This window comes from Rhopilema esculentum, chromosome 9 (assembly GCF_057945365.1).
Source record: "Rhopilema esculentum isolate cy_ngs chromosome 9, ASM5794536v1, whole genome shotgun sequence".
In the NCBI taxonomy this organism is placed as follows: Eukaryota; Metazoa; Cnidaria; class Scyphozoa; order Rhizostomeae; family Rhizostomatidae; genus Rhopilema; species Rhopilema esculentum.
The window spans coordinates 911,825-935,550 of NC_142823.1; the positions used below are offsets into that span (position 1 = coordinate 911,825).

Sequence of the window (23,726 nt, forward strand, 5' to 3'; positions counted from 1 at the left end):
GCTAAAAACTGTACAGTTACAAGATTGTGGGCTGTTATACAGGTTCGTTGGCCTCTGCATTATCTCTCGCCCCCCCCCCAATTTTTAATTCATGTCGTTAACCATGTAATAACCTGAAACTTCCATATTTGATAATGATGCTTTGATAATAGATGCTTTGATTTTCTCGCGCATGCGTTATTGAAAACGAGGTTAGAGGTGGAACATTCCCGGAAAATATTCACGCAAGTAGTAAACTCTCCTTCTTCTGGAACTTCGCGATCGCTTAAAATGCTGGCCTCTAAGACGAAACTTGTGAAGGATGTTAAACGTAGTGGGACTGGTGCTTACTGCGCTGCTGTTAACTGCAATAACAACAGAAAGTCATGCCCCAATCTTCAGTTCTACCGTTTCCCATCGGACGAAAGCCGGTGAGTAGGCCTAAATTTAATTCGCTTCAACAGGATCTTCTTGTTTCAACGTAAAACACTCGAACTTTTTAAAGAAATTAATTCATATTTATTGATTAAAAGATCTTTTTTACTTTATAGATGCAGAAAATGGGTACAAAATAGCAGGCGACAGGATCTGCTTAACAAGTCAACCGCCTACTTGAACAAAAATTGCTACGTTTGTTCCAAACATTTTGAAAAGGAATTTTTGCCAAAATTCGTTAACGCAAGGTCCCGATTATCAAAGAATGCAATCCCCACCCTTTTTGATGTCCCAAATCCCCCGCCAATAGTTGGAAGTAAAAGAGCCCCCCCAAAGCCAAGACAACCAGGTAAACATACAAATATTCCTTCATATGTTGTAAAACACGTAAGATGAGCTTGTAAGTTTAGTTCAATTACTTCTAAAATTTGTTTGTATTTTTTCCTTTTTTATGGTCTTTGCTAGCCTATTGTCTCAACACTATAGCTATTTTGCAAAAAAATAGAGTTCCTGACCGAAAAGGGTTGTTTTACCTATACAAGCATTTTATTGTGTTTTTAGGTATTTCAAAAAAACAAAAATTGGACCTGGATAACTATGGAACTGGTGATAGATTTGATAAATGTAAGTGTTGACATTTTCTTAATCAACTTCTGCAACAAAAATCTACATCATAAATTTTGGTATCTTATTGTTTGCACTTTTTGAAATATTGAATGTAATTCCGTTTTTTCGCATTTTGTAACTTTACTGTTATTTTTTCAAATATGAAATGATTGATAGATTGCAAATGTATACTCTGCATTTTGTTAGGTAACCCTGATGAAATTGAAGAGGATAGCACACCTATAGAGGCTGCTGATCAAAGCAAGTACAATTATATTTTTTTTAAGAAGCTGCTTTTCATAAATCTTAATTATCAAATATTTTATTTGCAGACATTTTAATTAAAAATGGCCTAATATGATTGTTGCTGACTACTGACATCTCTGTTGAATCATTGTATTTTTTAGGGAAAGATGAGTCACCTTCATCAACAAATGGAGAAAATAACAAATATTGTCAGTTTTCCCAAACCCCTGCTCAATTTACTATCAACACCCCAAGGAAAAGAAAACTCAGATCCCTTTTGAAGAAAAAACGCAACAAAATAGCCCTTTTATCAAAGAAATTGTCATTTGGAAAGAATCTCTGTTCATCCTCCCCCCTTAAGAAAAACAAGAAGCGTGCAATGAAGGCCTTGGAATTACTAGATGGAGTTATTTCTCCTGAACTTCATAATTTTCTTAAATGCCAAATCAAATTGTCCTCTCAGAAACCAAAAGGTTGTAGATATGATGATGCTTTTAAAGCATGGGCACTCAATTTGTACCACATCAGCGGGAAATCATATAGATTTCTTGCTAAATTGTTCCATTTACCTACCAAAAGAACTCTCACTCGAATGGTCTCTAGATTTGCATCTGAAGCTGGTTTCTCAGAGAAATCTCTTTATGTGGTAAAGGAAAGGATAGCTTCAATCCCTGAAAGTGCAAAGATATGTTCTCTTATGATGGATGAAATGTCTCTAAAGAGTCATCTTTTCTATGACATATCTAATGACCACATTGTAGGTTTGGAAGATTATGGTAGTGGAGAAAGTTCAGGTCTTCCTGCCACTTCTGCACTTGTTCTAATGGTCAGAGGTGTCCTTTTCAACTGGAAGCAGCCAATTGCATATTTTCTTGTAAATGAATCAAGTGGAAGTAGCCAGTTGAAAAAAATCCTTGCTGAAGCTCTAAATAATTTGGAGTCATTGGGTTTAGATGTTGTTTCTGTTGTGTCTGATCAGGGTTCTAATTTTTTAAAATTGTTTAAGACACTTGGTGTCACTGAAGATCGTCCTTTCTTTTATATGCAAGGAAAGAAGTATTTTACAATATTTGATCCTCCCCACCTTCTGAAATCTGTCAGGAACAACTTGATGAAATATGATGTTGGATTTGATGGGAAAGTTGCAAGCTGGAATGACATAAAATCCTTCTTTGAGAAAGACCAGAAGCTACCAATCAGGGTTGCTCCTAAACTGACTGACAGGCATTTAAACCTAAATGGGTTTTTGAAGATGAAAGTTAAACTTGCATCTCAAGTTTTTAGCCACTCTGTGGCTGCAGGTATTTCCACTTATGTGGCATTAAATGGTCTTCCAGACACAGCTCTTGGCACTGCACAATTTGTTTCTCAAATGGATACCATCTTTGATTGCTGTAATTCACTTAGTTTCCGGGATCCAAAGTTTTGTCGCAGGCCTTTCTCTCCTACCTCTCCACATCTGTCAGAGCTAAAAAAAGGAATAAGGTTCTTCTCATCCTTGAAATTTTTTAACAGAGCCACAGGTGAAGATCGAACAGACAATTTGAAGTGTTTGACAGGTTGGAAAGTCTCTTTAAAGGCTATTTTGTCCCTGTGGGAAAAATTATACCATGAAGGTATTGCATCTTTTTTAGTTACCAGGCAACTAAATCAAGATCCTCTTGAAAACTTCTTTGGCTCTATAAGACAGCAAGGTGGTAACAATGATAATCCTACCCCTGTCCAGTTCAAGAGGGCTTACAGAAAGCTTTTTCACTCAAATTTGCTACATGTTGCCAGTGGCAATTGTGAGGAAGACAAAGATGAGCCTCTAACAAACTTATCTGTCCTTAATGAAATTGCACGCAATGATATCCACTTGCAGTCTAATGCATTGCAATTAATATCACCAGACTACAGGACAGATAATATTCAGAGCCATATTATAAGTGAAAATGCTATCGCCTATGTGGCAGGCTACTTACTGAGGAAAACATTTAATAAACATAAATGTGATACCTGTGAAAAGGCTGTGGTGAATGATACCACTAACAACATCAGACATACTTTTCTGCACTTTAAATCTTATGAAGCAAATTCCTCTTCTCATGGAGGACTGATAGTGCCCTCTGAAAGTATGCTCCAGTACGTTGTTGAATTGGAAGATCAATTTGTAGGCTACTTTTCCAGCCTAAAGAAAACAAAAGGAGTTGGAAATGAGCTTCTTGACATCCTGGATAGAGTCACTCTTCAACAACCATGTGCTTCATTTGCAAAAAAATATCTTCTTATGTTATTTATTAGAATGCGTATATATTATTGCTTAAAATTTGCAAACAGAGAGTTAAAGTCATCAAAAAGAAAAAATAGAAAATATTTAAAAATAGTCCATCTGTAGATCAGAACTTCTTTGCATCTTCACAAAGCCTTACATTATTTGAATTCTTAACACCATTATCCTATGCCATATTATATTTTCTTTTATCAGTTATCTTTTGGGTATGCAGGTTAGGTCAATGAATCTAACAAAAGAGACCTGAGGTGCCTCCTTCCCTCTGCTAGCCTTGGGGTTGTACTGTGGGCAAGTGCAAACTACCTCTTTAGCCTCCCAAGCCAGGGTAACGGTGAAGAAAATCATCCATGACCCATTTGCTTTTTAAATTGTTTCCTTTAACTTTAAATAAAACCTTTTATTATCTTGTACCAATTAAAAGATTTAAAAAATTCACTAACAACAGTTTTCCGGTCTACAGCTGACACACTGACGACATTATGAAATCATAAATGTTACTAGTGTTTGTTCTAGCTGTACTGATGAGCCCTGACATTGGGCGAAACTGGGAAATTTCTTGCCCTCATTCACCAGGGGCTGAGCCAAAGAAAGGGCCATGCCCCTTTCTTTTTAGAACAAGATACCATGTTTGTTAATGACTAATGCTAACCATATCATATGGGCCCTCCACTTCTACTAGATGATAGCTCATCAATTTTAGAATAAAGCGTGCGTGGAGTGAAATATTGTCTAGAATTTAATAATTTTTGCAAAGCTAAATAAACTTTCGCTTCAAGGGTCATCGTCCTTCTTCATATTTTATGCTCATCGTTGTTTGTGTTGTTCCTTTCTTGGTGATATCGTTATATTTCATCGCATCGGACGGAGCATGAATTGTATAACACAATTAAGCTAGAATTCGCTAAAATTTAAAAAATCATCGAAATTTAATCACAAATGACATACCTCGTGCTTTCTGAATGATCCCATGCCATTTACCAACTCAATTTCAAACTTTAAAAACCCGAAGCTTCTACGCGCGCTGTTTTCTTTGGTCGCCATTCTGAACGTTACCTCGGAACCGCGAAATTGAAAACGAGTTTAGAGGTGGAGAATGTCAGGAATCCGTGCCCACTAAACAACAAAGGTGCCGACGCGACTGTCCCTTCTGCCTTATTTCTATTCTGTGGTCTGGTTATGTTGCCTTCTCAAACATCAGCTGACTCTCGGAGTTATTTGCTATTTAAAAGCAACTTCTTCACGCTGGAAGGTCAAAACCCGACTTCTTCTTTTAAGAATTCCACTTGCAAATGAACTATAATCTAAAGTATTGGAGGCATTTCAAATTTGAAGGGGCAAAGAGAGAGTGATACACACCGATGAGCAAAAAACTCTATGAAATCTTGTACAGTTTTGGTAAAATCCTATTGTTTTATCTGAAACCTCTTGGAAATCCTTTTCTTTTTGCGGAGAAAAGGGACATTCTTCAATACGTTTGGGGCTCTTACCCCTAGTGCCTCCCTGGTTCCAACGTCCCTGATTGCAATGTATCAATAACGAACACAACAACACCAAAAAGTAGAGGCATCATACACGTTATTGACAAAAAGGCCGTTTATAAAGAAATTTATAGATAGAATCTCTCAATGATTGAGAAACTTTACACGCTCGTCCTTGCTTCGATAGGTCTACAAGAGCATGCACCAAATTTGCGTAGTTTTGCTATTTAGACATCATAAACAAGAAAGGGTCGAAAAACAAACTCGTGAAAACAGGGATCGAGCCATATTCGATCATTGTTTATCCAAATCCAAGTTAGAGGAAGCTACCCCACTTTATTTTCAGAGCTGAATAGCAAAGGCTGCAAGTATATCGAGAAGGTGCTTGGAACACTCTTAACGGCGTGGTTTTGTGACATGTTTTTGGAAGCACTCCCTTGACACCCTCCACCAGTGTTTGCATGTGATCACGGGGCTATACTTCAAACCTAAAACTGATGCTGATACTGATAACAAATAGGTGTTGCTACCACTAGTGGTTGCTGCCTATTTCATGTTGCGCACAATACGGTTACAGTAGCAACCATAATTCCGCTGCGGATCCAAAAATATAAAGTGTTCTTATTAGCGTGAACTATTAATTCTTATTCTATGCCAATTACTTTTGTTTTACTGCAATCGACATTTGTTTCATAAAGTATGTATGTGGAAGACATCTACCGTTTGAAGTATCAGTAAACCATTGTTTGCAGGCCGTTAACTACTCTAGAAATAGATCTTGCATACCTTTGGCAATTGTAGCAATAGCATTTTCAAACTTACCTCAAATCAGAGCATAATTTGGTAGATCATGACCTTGCTCCAAGTTATATAGCAGGGGCGGGCGAGACTGTCCTCCACATCTCTTGATCTCGCTTTCTATGTTCGGAATTTGGGTTAAACAACAATGAACGCGTGACCTAGAAAGCCATGCTGTGGAATAGCAACATTGCAGAAGACCACAAGAATTCCAATAATCAAGAGGCAAAAACACTCTCGGCTTCCGGTCCCAGACAGCACTCGGACAGCACCTCGCGAGCAGCACGAAACAGCTATCTCCTCCGCAACGAGCTTAGCAATATCAAGCCGTCATTTCTGCAATGACGTCAGAGGGCCTTAGTCGGAGGGGGTGGTATAAATTTATTTCACTATTGTAGCCTCCATTGCACTAATTTATTTCGCAATTGGAGCCCGGTTTTGAGAAATGGCTTGTTTTTCGCATTTCAAAATGTACAACATGCTAGAATGATCTTTTGCTTCTGCACAAAGTTTTTGATAGAAAGGAAAGAGGGTTGATGTAATCCAGTGCCGATCTCTTTCCGCGTTCATGTTGTCACAACTTCCGCTAATTTCTATCTTACTTTGGATTCTAAAGTTTAAAGTTTACTTTTTTCTAAAGTTTAGAACAACCGCATTTTCTCTTTTAGCAGCTACCCTGTCGCCTCCTTCCCTGCTGCCCCAATCCTTCTGGCCCTTTTCCTTGTACTCCCTGTTGTCTCTTTCCATCCCCACTTTGGCTTCCGTTCCAGGTCCTTCTTGCCCCTTCTCTTGCCCCTATTTCTCCTCTTTCTCCTGCCCCTTTTTCTCCTGCCACCTTTTCTCTCGCTCCCTTCCCACGTTCTATCTTTCCTCATTCCGCCTTGCTCCTTTTCCCTTTCAAGCTGCAAGTTTTTCGCTACTCTTACAATGTTTATATTACGAATAAGCATTCCCGTCAAATTATAAACCGGAGATTGACTAAGAATGTTGCTTTGTCAAAGTTTTAAAATGCCCTGCGAACATCTTGTGCCTTGCCAGAAGGGTGCCATAAGCCCCACACTCCTGGCAATTTCCCCCTGCTTTTATAGATCTGTTCACTGGTCTCACGCACAGAGATGAAGAGTCTTGACTACGACATGTAAATCAAAATGTTTATCTCTGCTTTTATACCTGCTCTTTTCAGATTTCTGGGTTCTGGCTCGTGTTATACCTGGGCACGTGTTGTTATCGAAGGTCGTGAGTTATCTTTTTGTGAATATAAAGCAGTTGTTTACAAATTCGTTCTTCGGTACAACATCACGTTATGGTTTTTCTATTATATATTTTAAAACTGAAAAAACTGACACTCTCGATGAAATAAGATTTTTGACACACAAGAGCAGCACTGTTGCCATGTGTGAAAATAATTTGAAACTTGATTTCTGATGTTTACGTTTAAGAGATAATTGAATTATATGTCATTATCAACAAAGTTTCATTTCACATTTGTTCTTTTTAATGAAAAGAATTGCTAATGGTGATATGATTTCAAAGATATCTTAGTTAAAGTCAGCTACTCAAATGGAGCATGTTGGTATTGCCTTTCAGAACACAAGTATGGAGTATCAAAGAGGTAATAAGCTTGTCCGTTGACTGACCTCGTACTTGATTCACAAATCCATTCGTCAACCTTGCAAAGAATCCTGCATTCCACTGCAGAGGCGTTAACTGTTCTCTATTCCCTATGGCAGCAAATTGACCCCTGTGTTTCCAAGGCTGCCACTTATATTGCTCCAAGCAATAGGCAGCTTATGGCTTCATATGAAGAGAGTTTTGTTGTCATTGCCATACTTCGCTTCTCAACCACATGTTTAGCAAATGTGAGTCTTAGCAATGTTTAGCCAAATGGTTTTGTTTAAAGGGGGAATCAATGGCACAGCGGGCTCTTTGGCAAATACTTTTGTTCTTGTTCTTATGATAATCTTTGACAAAAACATGGCGGCAAAGAAGCAGAAAAGATTTTATTTCCATTGGGGAGAGATCGGTCCCGCGCACACTCGCGTAATGCTTAGCAGGTAATAAAAAAATTGTTAGCTAGAAAAGCAAGTGAGAAACTTTGATTTTGGAAAGAGTCAGTGGCTTTTTGGGTCATTGCAGACAAGACGTGGGAAATTTTTTTAGTTTAGGTTCGAAAATTAATCTAAACATTTCTTGAAATCCTTTCTTACCTTCGTGCATGCATTGTTTCCAGTTTATTCAGCATATTTCTATATTGATTTTAACAATGCCAAGAAAATGAAAAAATTAAATTGAAATGAAAATACTCACTTTTTCTCCATTTTGTTCAAATTAGGAGAGAATTTTAAGTCCAATGAAATCTGGGGCCTTTTTATGAATTTATTGTGAAAAAAAACAGATAGGAATAACGGTTAATCGAAGCTGTAGAATTATTCTGTTTTCTCTGGCTCGATTATTAACAAATTATTTAATGAGGATGATTAGGCACTTTATTTCGAAATCCCTTAATGTCTTTTACAGCTTTAGCCCTCCTTTTCTCCCATTTGTCAGCATTGCACTTGGCCAGTTAATAAATTTGCTTTCACGTTTCCGCTCTTCCCATTAGCCTAATTTGTAATATTAGTTTATTTCAATTGTGGGAGAGTGAGGAATTTGCCTAATGGCAAACGACTCGGTAGAACAGAAAATATTACATACATCTGTTCATAACACTTTTTAATAAAAAGCCAGAACTTTTTGCATAGTTGGACATTGTTCAGAATTCTGGCAAATCACAAAGTGCAATTGATAAAATTAAAACAGCTCCTCGGCTCGCATAACATGCAAAGAAAGTCAAAGAATGCGGTGTGCTCTTTTTCGTAAAATCTTTATTTAGTATCTTTTTATGAGTGGGAAAATTGCGCGTAATTACACACACAAGGACACACCCTGGAGAATCTGGTGTCTCAAATGAGATAGAGAAACAAGCTTGTCGGATCTCATGACCAGCGGCTACTCTAAGCGTGCATCAAACTGACATGCGCAGTCACCTTCTAGTCCTCGTGCAGCGAGTGGGTTTGTGGACATGGCCTGCAAGTCAGGTTGCATTTTGTCCATCTAATGCCAACAAATTTTAAGAGAACTGATTGGAGTCAAGGGAAAATTAACATTTGATAATTTTCAGCAAGAGATGTTTTCTTTCCTTCAAGATTAAACATGATTCCCGGTGCATTGACAACGAGTCGTTTAGGCCCGACTGGCCTAAATTTTGGAAAAGAAAGTAAATGGTATGTGACACATATTGAAGACAACAGTGGTTTCTTTTACTTGCAGCAAAGCGACAGTTCAATATCAGTGAAATATGAACGGCTCAGCCAGGAGATGGAATCGGCAATTGCGGCAGGCAAGCTTCCATGCTTCAGCTCAGTTCCTGGAATTGGTGAGCTGTGTGTTGCGCAGTTCACCGAGGACGAGCTGTGGTACAGGGGGCAAATTTTGAGCATAGATGAAGAAGATAACGCAGAACTTATTTTTATCGATTATGGAAACGGTGAGGTATTGCCTTGGAAAGCATTAAGAGTGATCCCAGAAGAATTCAGAGAGCTGCCTCCACAGGCAATTCAATGTCGTCTGGCAAACATAGACCCAGTTGGGGGAATTTGGAGCAAGAAGGCAATAAAGCTTTTGAGGGAGTTGGTACTGGACAGAGAGCTTGTTGGGGTCCCAACCCATTTGTGTAAAACAGGAGCTGTAGTGATAAAGCTTTTTGGAGATGTTGAGAAATCAGTTGTGGTTGCCAAACAACTTGTGATTGCTGGTTTTGCCCACTGGAAAAAAGTGAAGTCCTCATTAAGCCAGTCAAGCTCTAGCACCTCCAGCTCAGTTAGCGCTTCACTGTCCGTCACTGCTAAACCAGGTGGACCAGGAGAGGTACATCTTAAAGCTGGTTCTCATTATGATTTGTGCCTTTCACACACAGATAGCTTGGATAGCTTCTACTGCCAACCAATTCAGTATAGGGAGAGTTTCAGGCAGATGGATGATGAATTGCAGCAATTTTATAGCTCAAGCCAACATGACAGTCTCAATCTGGTAAACATGAATGTTGGCCAATTCTGTTGTGCAAAATTCTCAGAAGATAAAAGATGGTATAGAGGCACCATAAAGCAATTGCATGGGGGCAACAGGTGTGAAGTGCAGGCTGTTGATTACGGACACAGAGAAGTGTTCCCGGTTTCAGTGATAAAGGAATTACTCACCAAATTCCATAATCTCCCAGTTATAGGTCTCCATTGCGGTCTCCGTGGTATCAAACCAGCTGACCAGGAAGCTGCATTTGATGAAGAAATTGTAAAGAAATTTGAAGACATGATCATAGATAAAGATTTAGTAGGCCTTGTAAATACAGTTGAGGACTCAGGGAAAGTCCTTTTAACAATTTATGACACAACAGAATCAAGGGATGGGGTAAATGTCAACAAAGAGCTTGGTAAATTAAGCAAAGTAGTATTTGAGAAAAGCAAAGAGGAATCTTCTGGAAGAAGCTTCAGTTCACAAAGTGTTGGTCAAGCAAGTGTGCAGCTACATTTTGTGGGTATGAGTTTGAACCCAGGTGATGCTGAAGTTGGCTATGTAGCATTCGCAGTATCACCATTTGATTTTAGCTGCCAGGTAGCGAAGAATCTTACAAACCTGGATAGCATGATGAATGATTTGAATAATGAGTATGCCAGTTTGAAGCCAGGACAACAGAAACTGCAGATATTTCAACCAGGAACTCCATGTTGTGCAAGGTACAGTGAAGATGGCAGGTTCTACAGAGCAGAGCTGGTCAAAGTTGAAGGTCTGAATGCAAAGGTATGGGTATCAATAATATTATGTATGCATTTATATTTAGCATTGCAAATATGCACTTGTTGTTGTGGAAACATTTTGCATGTTTCTTTTTGCAATTCTTAAAAAGTTAACCTTGCTCTTTGTGTATTTGAGAATTTCAGTCTGTCTGTGTTTTGGTTTTGAAACAGAGCATACCTGAATACCGTAAACCCTCAAATCAGCACCCTAAAGGGTTATTTACCTTAATATTTACCCCCAAGTTAGACACAATAACATTTTTTTGTGGAAATCAATGAACTTTATTTATTTCTATGATATGTTACTTTTCAGGTATACAATACGAATTACTTAAAGTGTTTCAAATTTAACTTTTCCCATACCCAATATTTATCTGTGAAGCAGAAAAAGTATTATTTTGTTCCTAGCCCTAGTTGCTGGCCTAAGTCTCGAGCAAAGAACTTTCTGATGGAAATAAATCAAAGGGCTGTTCTTAAGGCAACCAAGGCAACCAAACAACTTTCAGATTATGATTGAAGTTGTGATTATGAAAGGAGCTGTCAGAATGTGAAACTTTCTTTGGCTTTTTTGTAGATATTCTTTGTTGATTATGGAAATGATGAACAATGTAGAGCAGACGAGTTGAAACATTTAAAAAAGGAGTATCTAAAGCTACCGAAGCAGGCTTTCAAGTGCAAACTTTCTGGAATTGAGATTCCTGCTAGTGGCAACTTTTCACTAGATGCATGCAAGAAATTCAATGATATGGTCATTGACAAAGAGTTTACCATCAGTATCATGCAAATTGACTCTGACGGTTGTGCAGAAGTAAGCTTAGTGGAAAAAAATGACAGCAATGTAGCAAGGTTTGATGCAGCAGAGGTGTTAATTGAATCTGGCTTAGCTTCACAGGCAAAATCCAGTTTCACAGGTATGCTTTTTGTTATCTTTCTTTGCTTTTCATTTCTGCATTGAACTTAAATAAATCATCATCATCATATTCTGTTTTACCTCCATTTTACATTCTGGTATGCGTTGGATGGTTCATTAAAATTGACTTCAAGACCTGTCTGTTCTTTGCCAAGTCTCTGGTGACACCTTTTTGCTTCAGATCTGACTTGCTTACTTCCTTCCATGTTTCCTTGGGTCTCCCTTTGGCATTTTTCTTCCACTTTTATTGTTCTGCACTTCCTCACCCAATAATCATCATCCTTTCTAAATAAAAAATACGACAATTTCAGGCCAGTTGTTTGTGTACCTTAAGGGGTAAACAATTGTATAGCACTTTAAAGTTCTGCATTAATCAATGGGTGAAGAACTAGAATATTCTTGTGAAGGAAATGTCCGGTTCTCTAATGGTTTTAAATAATTTTACAAATTAGGCACAATAGGTACAGTGTGGTAGAGAGTTTCTGTTGAAACAAACAGTATATACTTTTGAAATGGATTTTGAATTTTAGAATTTAGTTTCTGTATCATATATTTTATCTGATTTCTGTTTCCAAGTTCTTGAACAGTATTGATATCCTGTTTAGTTTTTTAACATGGTACCTATCAATATGCAGCCTGCTTCATTGGAAGTTTCAGCTAAATTTTGCTATCTTTTTTAGGAAACCTTGGACCGACAGTAACCAATAAGCCATATACAGAAGTTGAAGTTCCAATTGGTGACTATGTAGATGTGATGCCAACAAGTGTTGTCTCACCAGACCAGTTTTGTTGCCAGCTCTTTGAGAAATCTGATGTAATTGATGATATGATGGCAGAGCTGGAAAATGCCTATAAAAATAGCCAGGTACCAAGGAACATGCAGTTGAGGAACGGGATGCCTTGTGTTGCCTTATATCCAGGTAACAGTTTGAGATTTGTGTTGCATTACATGTTGTATGTGTGTTAATCATGGATCATTATGGTCTGCACCAGGACAGCGTGATATATTTTGTACCAAGAAACAGCATTCAGAATTTGCAATTCTTCTGTAAAAAATTTGCCTGATAGTGTATTGTACATGCCTTTTGTTTGTTTATATCAGGCTTCCACAAATACATAATGGGTCTCTTATTTAAAGATGAAGCTCTTTTGAGTTAGAGGTCTTTTATGTTTTAACCTTTACTTGGCTCAGTTGATTGTCACACTAATAACCTTTTAATTAACTAACCTTTTCTTTGAATCTTTGGATAAATGGAATGAGGTATGAAAATGGAGATAGTTTGATTTGTTTTCATTTTGGATTAGAATTTTATGTGACTCATAGTAGCAGAGACCATACAAAGATTTGACAATAATAAGATATTGTTGGGTCCTGTATGATTTTCTTAGGTTCAGGGTGTAAAAAGAAACTGGAGTATTATTGTTGTTCTTTTATTAAGGATAACAGTTTCTTGTATATCTGTATGAATATGGTAGTTGAACATGGTAGCAAAATTCCATAGTTTCCAGAGTAGAGACTGTAGCAGTAAAAGCTGAGCCACAAATTGTTGAAACCATGCCCTGTTGATATTACAGAAAGAATTACATTTGTTTGATCTCAGTATTACACCTTCCTATCAATGCTGCTTTAAACAGATAAATATTTAAAAAAAGAATACAGCCACTACCCAAAAAATTTTGTTCACTTCTAAAGAAACCTGGTAAACCTTATTTCAAGAATGGGCTGGTTGCCCCCCCCCCCAAAGAATCCCATTGATCTCCAGTTTGCCTTATAAGTTCAGTTGCCCTAGCAATGGTTTATTTAAGTGAGCTAGTGTCTTGATTCTCTTCCTCCTCTCCTCCAGTTGACAATCTTTGGTACAGGGCAGTTTTGGTACGTGCAGTAGGCCAACAGGTTGACGTCAGCTATGTTGATTATGGTAACAACGAAACAGTCTCACGTGACAACATCAGACCAATGTATGCAAAGTTTATGTCATTGCCAGCGCAGGCCTTTGTTTGTTCGCTTGGTGACGTCAGACCCAAAGGCAGCAGTGGTTGGTCAAAAGCTTGTATAACTGAGTTTTCCAATATGGTCGTTGAAAAGCAGTTGATCGTTTTGGTCAAGAGAAAAGGTATGCAAGTATATAAACTCAAAATTGAACCTTGAACCAAAAACAGAAGTCGTCAGAAAATCCGGAATGTCAATATTATCAAAATTTTAAAGTTTGATGGCCTTTCTGTCTGTTCTTAAATTGGGTTTTTAAATTGTTTTCAAATATTTATCAAGAGTAGGAAAATTGAAAATATAAATAAAAACCTTGTTCTTCTTTGAAGTTTATAAATTGATTAGGATTTGTGGTTGAAAGGTTAACAAGGAAATGAGGCAACGTATGAAACGGTTTCTGTGGACATATTATAACGCCCTTCTCCTGAAGTTCTGCTAATTGGGTTTCTGTTGCCATTTTATTGCCCGATCCTATTGAAGAAAGTTATTCAGCTTTGATTTTGCAGGTTTTTTAAAAATCATAAATACAATAGCTTGAAAAGGCCTGTTGTGGGAATTTTTTTGAAAATTTTTGGGAGTGCCCCTTCTTTTTTCCCAGCAATACACCCCAGTAGGGTATTATTATGGAATACGGGTACACGCATCTCTGCAACCTTAATTTGCTAAAGGTTCACATCTGGCGAATTTCACCTAAACTTAATTTGCGTTGAATTAACCATTGCAGTTGAACTCCTTCGGTTAAGATGTTCAGTGTATAATGGCCATTATAAACGAATCAATTTGTTTGTTACGATATCATTGAATTTCGGTTCCGATAATGTGATTTATTTTGCAACAGTCGCAAGATTCCCAGACAAGTAATTTCTAAACAAACAGAAGTTTCCAAGTTAGGCCAGTCGCAAATCTAGATACAGCTTTAAACCTAATTAGTGTTTGGTGAACACCTGTTTTTGTGGATATAAGATTAAACCGAATATCATGAAATGGAAATATTCAGATCAGCAGAATGGATCCAAATTGCTTTCCCAGCTGAAAGAACAGGAATGGACAATTCGGTCTCCCTCGCGCCCGGGACGACCGTTTTTTATCTGCGGGAGGCCGCTTATTATAACACAGGGTAACTTCGGGCACCCAAGTTTTTACTGGAAATATCTACCCTTGTCGCCAGATTTCCGTTTGGGAAAACCACAGGCATAAGCGGGAGACCACTGAAATAGCGACTCTTCCAAAGGGGGCCACCTTTTTGCCCCTGAAGATATAGCTTTTACTGTAGTACAAAAGTCCTGGCTATAAAATCAGGTTGTATTTTTTTAAAGGAAAAACATCATTGCGCTTTGTTTCCTTACAAGAATTTTGAAACCATTTACTTTCGCATATTTTTCTAGATTTGAGATAGACTAGATTTGACAATGCGTGTTATAACAAAAGTGACGTAATGCATAGTATCAGGGGCGGACCTTGGTCAAATATTGGGTGAGGGACAAGTCTATTGTTTTGATAAGGTTGCGTCAAATTTTCCCATTTTTTAAAAAAAAAATCACCATTGCCGTCCAAAATATTTGGAGGGGGCGATCTCCCCCTCGCCCTCTAGGTGTCCGGCACTATTAAATATGATATCATTTCAACAGAAAAAGGCAATATAAAATAAATCTCTTCAGAATGGGCCTTCCGGAAGCTTGAATCGAATTTTGCTGTTCTTGATTTTCAATTTCTTATATTGGTCAGTCAAATGGCATTATAGTAATTTTTGTAATACGGATAATCTCACTTTCAGAATTGAGAAGTTTCGAATAGAAAAACGTTATTTGCAGATATGTAATATGCAATTGTTACTATTTTTCCTTATTTATCTTTGTTTTCTGTATAAGTTGTTAGTATTATTTTTTCCAGTTTCGATGATGCTGAATGAGTTCGGGATATCGTTCTTCTTAGAAATAACTTCAAGCATATATTTTGCTCTTCTAATCTAAGTATGTTTTTGTCATACGTAACCTTATCGTATTGCTCAAGATGATTTTGTCTTCAAAAATGAATCGTAGACTTCTCTTTTCAGACAAAAGCAACTTACATCACGTCGAATTACTGGACACTTTAACTAATCGAGAAAAACAAACAAGTATCGCGGAATTGTTGATAGAAAAAGGTTTTGCACAGGCCGTTGCTCCAACCCAGGGTGCAGCTAGCTCTGTGGGTGCGGCTAGCTCTGCAGGTGGGCCTGTCCAAGGTTCTTCATCAGAGATCCCAACTGTCAATGTCAAAGAACAAGAAGATGTTGAGATCACGTTTGTCGAGAACCCATCTTCGTTCTTTTGTCAGGTGATTTTCTTGCACCGTTAATGATTTCTTTGTGTATTTTTTGTAAGAATCGATAAAAGTTTGGTTTGAACGATAGACAGTTCTGGGCTGCTATTCTCATATGCGAGAAAACCGCTTAGAAAAGAAATTCGCTTTTGTTGTATAGAATAGGATGGTTCTCAGTTGCTACTCTGAATTTACGACTGGTGCCATCATCAGGCAACTGTTAATATACTCTCTGTTGTTGTTATGTATTTAGTTGTGACGACCCTGGATGTATCGGGAATTTCGATGCTCGGTAGTAAAGGAACTCTGTAAATGGTGATGCTAAGTTGCTTCAAATGCCACTTTCTTTAGCTAATCCAAAATTTATAATGTTTATAACGAAGATATTGAAGCAAGTGTCGCAAAGAAACGGCTTGTGTTAGAGTCTATTATTTTGAGCACATAGAAGTTGAACCATGTGCTATATTATTCGATGTAGGTGATAAGGATGAAGTTTAAATATTGGTAGATCTTTCGGCCTAAATGGCTTTAGACCAAAAGGATCTTGATTTCATTCTTTTTGTTTTTTGGGCTAAGAGGAGTATCACTCAAAAGATCTTGGTATTTTTTGCAATTTTCAATAAAACATGTTATTTTACAGCAAACATCTGCAGCCGAAAAAGTGGAGATTTTAATGGGAAAATTGGAAGATACATACGTGAATATTGGGCCTAATGATTTAAAGATGACGTCACCGAAACAAGGAAGCCTTTGTGCGGCAAAGTTCAGTGAAGACGGGGCCTGGTACAGAGCGAGGATCGTAAAAGTTGTCGATAGAGCGAAAGTTGAAGTTCAGTACATTGATTACGGGAACTGCGAGGTGGTTGCATTGAATGATTTGAAAGAGTTGAAGGGGGAATTCCTGAAAGATGCGGCCTATGGTCTACACTGTTCGTTAGCTGGGGTAGGTGATTGGTTTGTTTATTCTAATGCCATGGCTTTTTAACACGTACAATACAGCATCAATATAGTGAATGCCTTTAGGACAGAGTTTTTCTCATGTTCGGAGTTACTGTTGCCTTAAAGGCTCTTTCTGGGGCCTTGACAACAGGGGAAACGTAGGGAACAAAAATTTATTCCCATCGTTAAGTTGGACTCGTTCACTGTTTCACGAGGTGGAAAAACCCATCATTAGAACTGTTTATTTTGTTTTGCCAGTTGGTTTCTTCCAAACATTGTCTATTAGTGCCATAAGAGAAGTGTTGTGAGCAGTGTTTCGTTTGATACGAATCTGGTCTTTGATTGAATAAGGGTAGAACTTTTGCTTAAATCTTCTTTTGAACCAAGTTCGTTTTCATTAAAAAATTGAGTTGAAGTTAAGAAACGGTTTGATTTTGCTACTTCTAATGTCGGGAAGGAACATAAAATTGATTAGAGACAGAACCATTCATAAGTTTATGAAAATTAAAGACGTAATGGGGCTATAATTCACTGAAAAATGATGATTGTTATAAATAAAATGTATTTATAGTCTTAACATGATATATTCAGTTACCCTAAATTCCATGCAATAATCTAAACCATTGCTCTTAATGATATAATGGGTGTTACCAAAAACGGAAAATTCCCCTTTTCAAAACTGCAAAGTGCCAGACAGACAAGGCTCGACACTTCAGAACGCAGAGATTTCGAATCGCTTATCCAACGTAGCTTGAATGTTAAGCAAAGGGAGTTGCAGGTCTTTCTTGGAACACTTTCTAGTTCAAAGTATTTCTGTTGGCCAGAGAAAGGGGATTTAATCTCGCTATCTCCATTTTGAGAGAATGTCTTCTCGATAAGTAGAGTTTCTCTGTTCCAAAACCAACCTCCCCCCTTCCTTTGAGAATCGATGAATATTTCTGTTGTTTTGCAGATATCATCTACATCAGGAAACTGGGAAAAATCCAGCGTCGATCGATTTAAATCAATGCTCGATTACAAAGTACTCAGCGCCAAGTTTCATACAAAACAACCCCCATATCAAGTCTCGCTTTTCGAAGATGGAAAAAGCCTTGCTGAGACAGCTCTTGGTCAAGGTATTGGGATCGCAGCAGCTTCGTCAAATCAAAACCAGGGGTACAACAATCGTAAGTTAGATGTTGGCGCAGTGGAAAGCGTCTACGTGGCACACATTAATGGCATGAGTAACATATACTGTCAATTGACACGAACAGAGAATGATTTGTATGCCTGTGAGTATTGCAGAAACATTTTGCGGCTTTATTTACATATATATATATATGTTTGTTACAGCCAAATCAAGGATAGCAAACCAAAGTCACGTCAGAATTTGCAACCTTTCTTTAGTGCCTATTCAGCACTGAGTTGCTTACAAACTAAAAATTAACTACAAACCAAAAAGCCAAAGGCTAATAGACAAAATTATTGCATTTTCTGACCATTCTGATCTGAATTATTGCAGTTTAAGATCATATCGATTTGTGATAACTTTACATTTTTAGCTGTAACTCAGAATTGCGTGTCTAATAATTTTTCAGTGCAACGGGATTTTGAACAGAGTGCAATTATTCAGCATAAACCTTCTGGAGTTGTTAGCTGTTTCTTTCTCTCCCCATGTCAATTTCACAGTTCAAGATTTTTTCTATTTCAGTAATGGATGAAATCGCAAAGAAGGTCAACAATTTGCCAAAAGTCTCATCTGTGACAACCGGAAAAGCAGTTTGTGCCATGTTTAGTGAAGACAATGGATGGTATCGCGGAGAAATCGAGGATGCACGTGGAAGCGGCTCAGCCCGAGTTCGTTTTGTAGATTACGGCAATTTCGAAGAGGTGAAGATGGCATCATTACGAGAATCGGCATCGGAATTTCTAGAGCAACCAAAGCACGCCCTTCTATGCTCAATAGACGACGGCAATTTAATGTGGAAAGATAATGCGGCAGATCTCCTACTGCAATTGACTGGAGACAAGGTAATCAGTATGGCTGTGAAGGCGAAACAGGGTGGGAAATACCTGGTCGAGCTTCGTGATGAATCTGGCATGGCCTTAACCTCAAAACTTGCAACGCAGAAGAACTCCCCCGCTGGTCCTCAGAGAGATGTACGTCAGCCTCTAAGGAATTCAGCAAGTGCAAGACTGCCTCTTCCAAAGCCCAAGACAGGTGTCGAGATTAGTTTTTACGTCACACATGTAGACTCTCTATCTGAAATATACATTCAAGACGCTTCAGATACCGATAAGATTGACGAGCTCATGCAAAAGCTTGAAGAAGTCCCAAAGGAAAAAGCCGGTATCCAAACTGTAGAACCCGGGCTCCCATACATTGCTATTTTCTCAGAAGACCAGGCACCGTATCGAGCGGTAGTTGAGAAGAAGACCGGTTCAAATGTAACAGTCCGGTTCGTCGATTACGGGAATGCGGAAGAAAAGAGCATCAGTGAACTTTTCCGATTACCTCAAGACATGTTGAACATCCCGTCGTTTTCCATCAAATGTTCCTTGAAAGACGCAAAGATGCCATCCAATGAGAGCGGTCTGGAGAAATTCAGAGAGATTGTTTTTGACAAAACGCTGAAAGGTACGGACCATTGTTTTTGTTAGCTAAAAACTGTACAGTTACAAGATTGTGGGCTGTTATACAGGTTCGTTGGCCTCTGCATTATCTCTCGCCCCCCCCCCCAATTTTTAATTCATGTCGTTAACCATGTAATAACCTGAAACTTCCATATTTGATAATGATGCTTTGATAATAGATGCTTTGATTTTCGTGTCATAGTTGAAAAATTATTTTAACTTACTATTTTGATTTTTGCTCACAAATAATAGTAGTGACGGTATTTTTCTAGAGAAATTCAATAGTTTAGCCTATCTTTGTGCCTTTTCTTTGTGCCTTTTCTTGGCGTTGCCTGCTCATAAATCATTGCTTTACGTTTTTTCAATTCAAGGTAAACTGGAACCTCTTGGATCTGACACTTTCGAATTAGCCATAGCAGATGAATCGATTGCCAGACAGTTTTGCAGCCAATCATCAAACTCACAAACTGCCTTTGCTGATATCAAGATAAACCCTGGCGCCAGCCTCGATTGCTACATCTCTCACATCGAAGCCCTGACTGAGTTCTATGTTCAGCCGTGTCATATTGAGGCTGACCTCAATCTCGTTGCTACCCAAGTGGCAAAAGCGGGTAACTTTCCTAGCCTTAACCAGCCTGTACAAGGGCAAGTTTGCTGTGCGATTTTTTCCGAGGATGGCCAATGGTACCGTGGACAAGTTTTAGAAACAATTGGGGGTAAAATAAAGGTATGTTCGCTTGCATTCTGTGTCATTACTAGACTTTTGCAAATCACAGTTGATGTAAAGGTTGGTTGACAGAGGCAAGAGTTATCGAGGAATCTAAGGGAAGAGGGGCTTTCAGATTAGAAACATAGCTGGCGTCAAGAAATCAGAGGCTAAAAGTGAAGTGAAAGATTGGAAAGTTTTTGTAAACTTGAATTGTATTCCAGAAAGAAAAATAATATTTCAAGTTTGATGATCCCCTCGGCAGTGCTATCCTCCTTGTAACCTCTCATACTCGCAATGTTCGACGACAAGTGGACTATTTCTCCATTCAAAGGCATGCATACTTTGTTTATAGTATGTTCTGCAACACACGGAGATAGAGAAACATTGAAGAATGCAATGGCAACGGATTTCTTCATTTCTGTTGCTTGCTTTTTTTAAACATCCAACTGATTGCCTAGGTTTACTTAAAGGGTCGACTTTGGAAGCCAGGATTTATTAGTTAGAATGGGAGGATCGACGTCTTTATGGAATTGACGTATAGATTGATATATTAAGTCTATATATTCGACTTATGTCTTTATATTGATAGTTATATTTTGGTTATTGTTGTTTTTGATATTATCATTGATTTAATTAAAGTAGGCACAACGAATTCAGGCTAAAATGCAAACTTTATATAACCCACTATGTAATGTACTAATATCGATAACACGCTTAAAAAATAGAAAAACCTTTCAAAGCTAAATACAACTGTTAAACAAACAATGTTACTTAAAATACGTAATTGTTTTTCAAGAAACACAGGGTTATCGTAGAATTAGTCATTTTCTCAGTCTTTTTAGAATTGTTTAGTTATGGTAGAGGGAGGGGGTTGTCACATGGGCGGCATGGATTTCAGATCTTAAAATAGAAGCCACAACTTTAAACAGAGCTGTGGGGACAAACCCTTAAACACGTGCCCGGTAACTTGCATAATAGTCCAACATCTACCCCCTTCCCCAATTCAAAGTGTGAGCAAGTGTACCCTAATGACAGAGGTATCAAAATGTGAACAAAATGGGGGCGAGGGTAGTGCGAAATTGCAACAATGTCTGTCAGGGATTGGTTTTTGTGATGATAAAATCGAGAATCCTACTTGGACAATTTGTTGAGTAACTAATCGATGCAAAGGTTTTCAAGCTTCGTCTAACAGAAAATGCATCGTGTATATATTTCACAGCAAAATGTTTTATTATGAATTCCTTACTCCATTTTTAGGTGCGATTTGTCGATTATGGCAACAGCGATATGGTGGACAGAACTAACGTCAAATCAGTACCCGCTGAATTGCTCAAAGTCCCGCGTCTAGCAATCCCATGCTCCTTTGCTGGCGTTCAACAGTCTAGAAATGATGACATCGAGAAGTTCGCCAATACTACACTGGATCAGGTTGTGTCTGTAGCATTTAAAGGGAAGGACTCAAGTGGACAAAATACTGTTACTTTATGTCTTGATGGCAAGGCACTTAGCTTTGGCAAATCGGCAAAAAACCCTGGCCTGCAAGCAGAGACGAAGAAAGCTGCCGCTATGACGCATTCTAGTGCCCAGTCCCCAGCTGTGATCGTTGAGTTCAATGACAAAACACTGAGTTCAGGCACTGAACTGAAGGTGTTTGTCAGTTATGTTGTTACTGCGCAGGAGTTTTATTGCCAGTTAAGCGAAGACACTGGCAAGCTGGATGCCCTTATGGAAAGGCTCCATGAATACGCTGGATCTGCAGGTGGACTTGTGTCATATGCCTCAGGGGTACCTTGTGCTGCAAAGTATAGTGTCGATGGTGGTTGGTACAGAGCTGCTCTCGAATGTTTGGATAGTCAAACGCACGCCAAAGTGAAATTTGTAGACTACGGCAATTTTGATTCAGTTGCAATTGCAGAACTGAAGGAGTTGACTGGTGATTTGTTGGAAGAACCAGCGTTTGCTGTCAAGTGCAGCTTGGTTGGTGACGTAGGACCGGCGACAGATTTTGAAAACCGTGTCATGGATCAGGAGTTGACGCTGAAAGTCATAGGGAAACAAGGTGGGACATATATGGTTGATTTGATTTGTGGCAACAAGAGCATCGCCCAGGAACTTTCCAAGCAAAAGGCACCTTCGAATCCAGGTCCAAGTGCAAATGTGGCAAGTTTTAAGAAACCGGAATTGCAAATCGAAAGCGATTATGATGCCTATTTCCTTGATGGAACTTCACCAAGCAAGTTTTATTGCCAGTTGGCTAAGGATGAAATTCCATTTGAAGCCCTGATGACTACCATTTGCGAGCGTGCGGGTACTTTGCCGATGCTGGGTCACGTGAAGAAAGGAATAAGTTGTATTGGGCTGTTTAGTGAAGATGGTAGTTGGTACCGAGGCACGGTGTTGGAAATGAGGCAGGGAGAAGCAAGGCTACTGTTTGTTGATTACGGAAACGAAGAATGGGTGAAGAATGAAGCCATTAAAGAAATTCCCGAGGACATGCAAACTTTGCCACTGCAGGCAGTTCAGTGCTGCTTAGCGTACGCACAGCCAGCAACAGGCACATGGAACGACCAAGAAAAAGAGTTGTTTAAAGGTAGATGTGCAGACAAGACGTTCTCCCTGCATGTGATCTCATCAAACAGCGAATCATTTTCTGTTGTTTTGAAGGACAAGAGCACTGGCGATAATATCAACGATTTGTTTGGCAAATCAGTAGAAGAAGAAGCAAAGAGGCCAGCAAAATCAAGCTCGCAAGGAACAGCCTCATTTCAGGAATTGACCGTAGCCAAAGAAACGAAATACGAGGCTCTGGGCACATTCGTCAAGCCAACAGGGCACATTTCCTGCCAACTTGTAAAGTACGAAGGACCCTTAGGTAGCTTAATGGATGACATATCCATATATTGCGACGGTATTTCCAAGAAGGTGTCGAATCCAGTTGTAGGCCAGGCTTGTTTGGCGCTCTTTCCAGAAGACGATTCGTGGTACAGGGGGAAGATTGTTAAGGTTGGTGGAGCAATCACAGTAAAGTTTGTTGATTTCGGAAACGAAGCTGATGTCCCTCTGGATGATATACGAGAAGCAAGACCCGTTGACCTCGAGCTGTCGGTCACGTGTCTTGATTGCATTGTGCCAGGAATCCCAGTGAGAGAAGACGTAATTTCATTTCTGGAAGAGCAATGCGTCAATCAAGAGCTGATTGTTGACGTAAAGGATGTTACTGGCGAGTCCTCAGCTATTGCCCATATTTCCTTATCAGCTACTGGAGAGTCGATCAAAGATATGGTGTTAAAAAAGTTTTCAGCTACACTGCCGAAAGAAAGTGACACCTCAATAACGTCTACTGCTCCTGCCAAGAAGGTAATCACTATACTTTTGCAATTGAGTTTAACCCTCTTTTGAATAAACCTCTTCTTGAATAAGCCCCCCTTCATTCAGTTTTCAATATCCCCTTCCCTATTAAGCCCCCAATAAGACCCCCTTGCATGAACCAACCGATTATAACTTTTTTTTGCATTAGAGCACCTCTATATAGCTTCTTATAATTTGTTTTAATAGATTCTTTGTCGTTTCCATTTTTATCCTGTTTTTCTCATGGATATCCAAAAAAGAAGATCGAATAATTCC

At 38.7% G+C, this 23,726-nt stretch overlaps 4 protein-coding genes across 5 annotated transcripts in view; 2 read left to right on the plus strand and 2 right to left on the minus strand.

Annotated features, from left to right (window-relative positions):
- Positions 1-7,668, minus strand: part of LOC135689067 (uncharacterized) — a 31,043-nt gene extending 23,375 nt beyond the window's left edge. The window contains exon 1 of the mRNA XM_065206183.2: positions 5,839-7,668. The gene's annotated coding sequence lies outside the window, so the exon portion shown is untranslated. The remainder of the gene's footprint in view (positions 1-5,838) is intronic.
- LOC135689222 (uncharacterized) overlaps positions 1-23,726 on the plus strand; it is a 41,492-nt gene that overhangs the window by 10,436 nt on the left and 7,330 nt on the right. The window contains exons 9-20 of the mRNA XM_089110124.1: positions 1,428-2,567; positions 2,901-3,380; positions 8,975-10,647; positions 11,218-11,554; positions 12,234-12,473; positions 13,398-13,667; positions 15,594-15,856; positions 16,482-16,784; positions 17,733-18,051; positions 18,471-19,397; positions 19,765-20,120; positions 21,360-23,459. Coding sequence (XP_088966250.1) covers positions 1,428-2,567; positions 2,901-3,380; positions 8,975-10,647; positions 11,218-11,554; positions 12,234-12,473; positions 13,398-13,667; positions 15,594-15,856; positions 16,482-16,784; positions 17,733-18,051; positions 18,471-19,397; positions 19,765-20,120; positions 21,360-23,459 — 8,408 coding nt within the window. The remainder of the gene's footprint in view (positions 1-1,427; positions 2,568-2,900; positions 3,381-8,974; positions 10,648-11,217; positions 11,555-12,233; positions 12,474-13,397; positions 13,668-15,593; positions 15,857-16,481; positions 16,785-17,732; positions 18,052-18,470; positions 19,398-19,764; positions 20,121-21,359; positions 23,460-23,726) is intronic.
- Positions 10-3,738, plus strand: LOC135689068 (uncharacterized). Its single transcript, XM_065206184.2, has 4 exons — positions 10-410; positions 531-763; positions 976-1,038; positions 1,228-3,738. The coding sequence occupies exons 1-4, from the start codon at positions 271-273 to the stop codon at positions 1,359-1,361; spliced, it is 570 nt and encodes a 189-aa protein (XP_065062256.1). The 5' UTR covers positions 10-270; the 3' UTR covers positions 1,362-3,738.
- On the minus strand, positions 1,572-5,841 carry LOC148959526 (uncharacterized). 2 transcript variants are annotated; one of them, XM_089110153.1, is made up of 3 exons: positions 4,484-5,841; positions 3,265-3,436; positions 1,572-2,734 (listed from the first exon to the last, which is right to left on the minus strand). In XM_089110153.1, exons 1-3 carry the CDS (start codon positions 4,577-4,579, stop codon positions 2,712-2,714), a joined length of 291 nt encoding a protein of 96 aa, XP_088966279.1. In that variant the 5' UTR covers positions 4,580-5,841; the 3' UTR covers positions 1,572-2,711. The 2 variants fall into 2 exon arrangements, with proteins under 2 accessions (XP_088966279.1, XP_088966278.1); XM_089110152.1 differs by lacking the exon at positions 1,572-2,734 and having other exon boundaries at positions 3,227-3,436.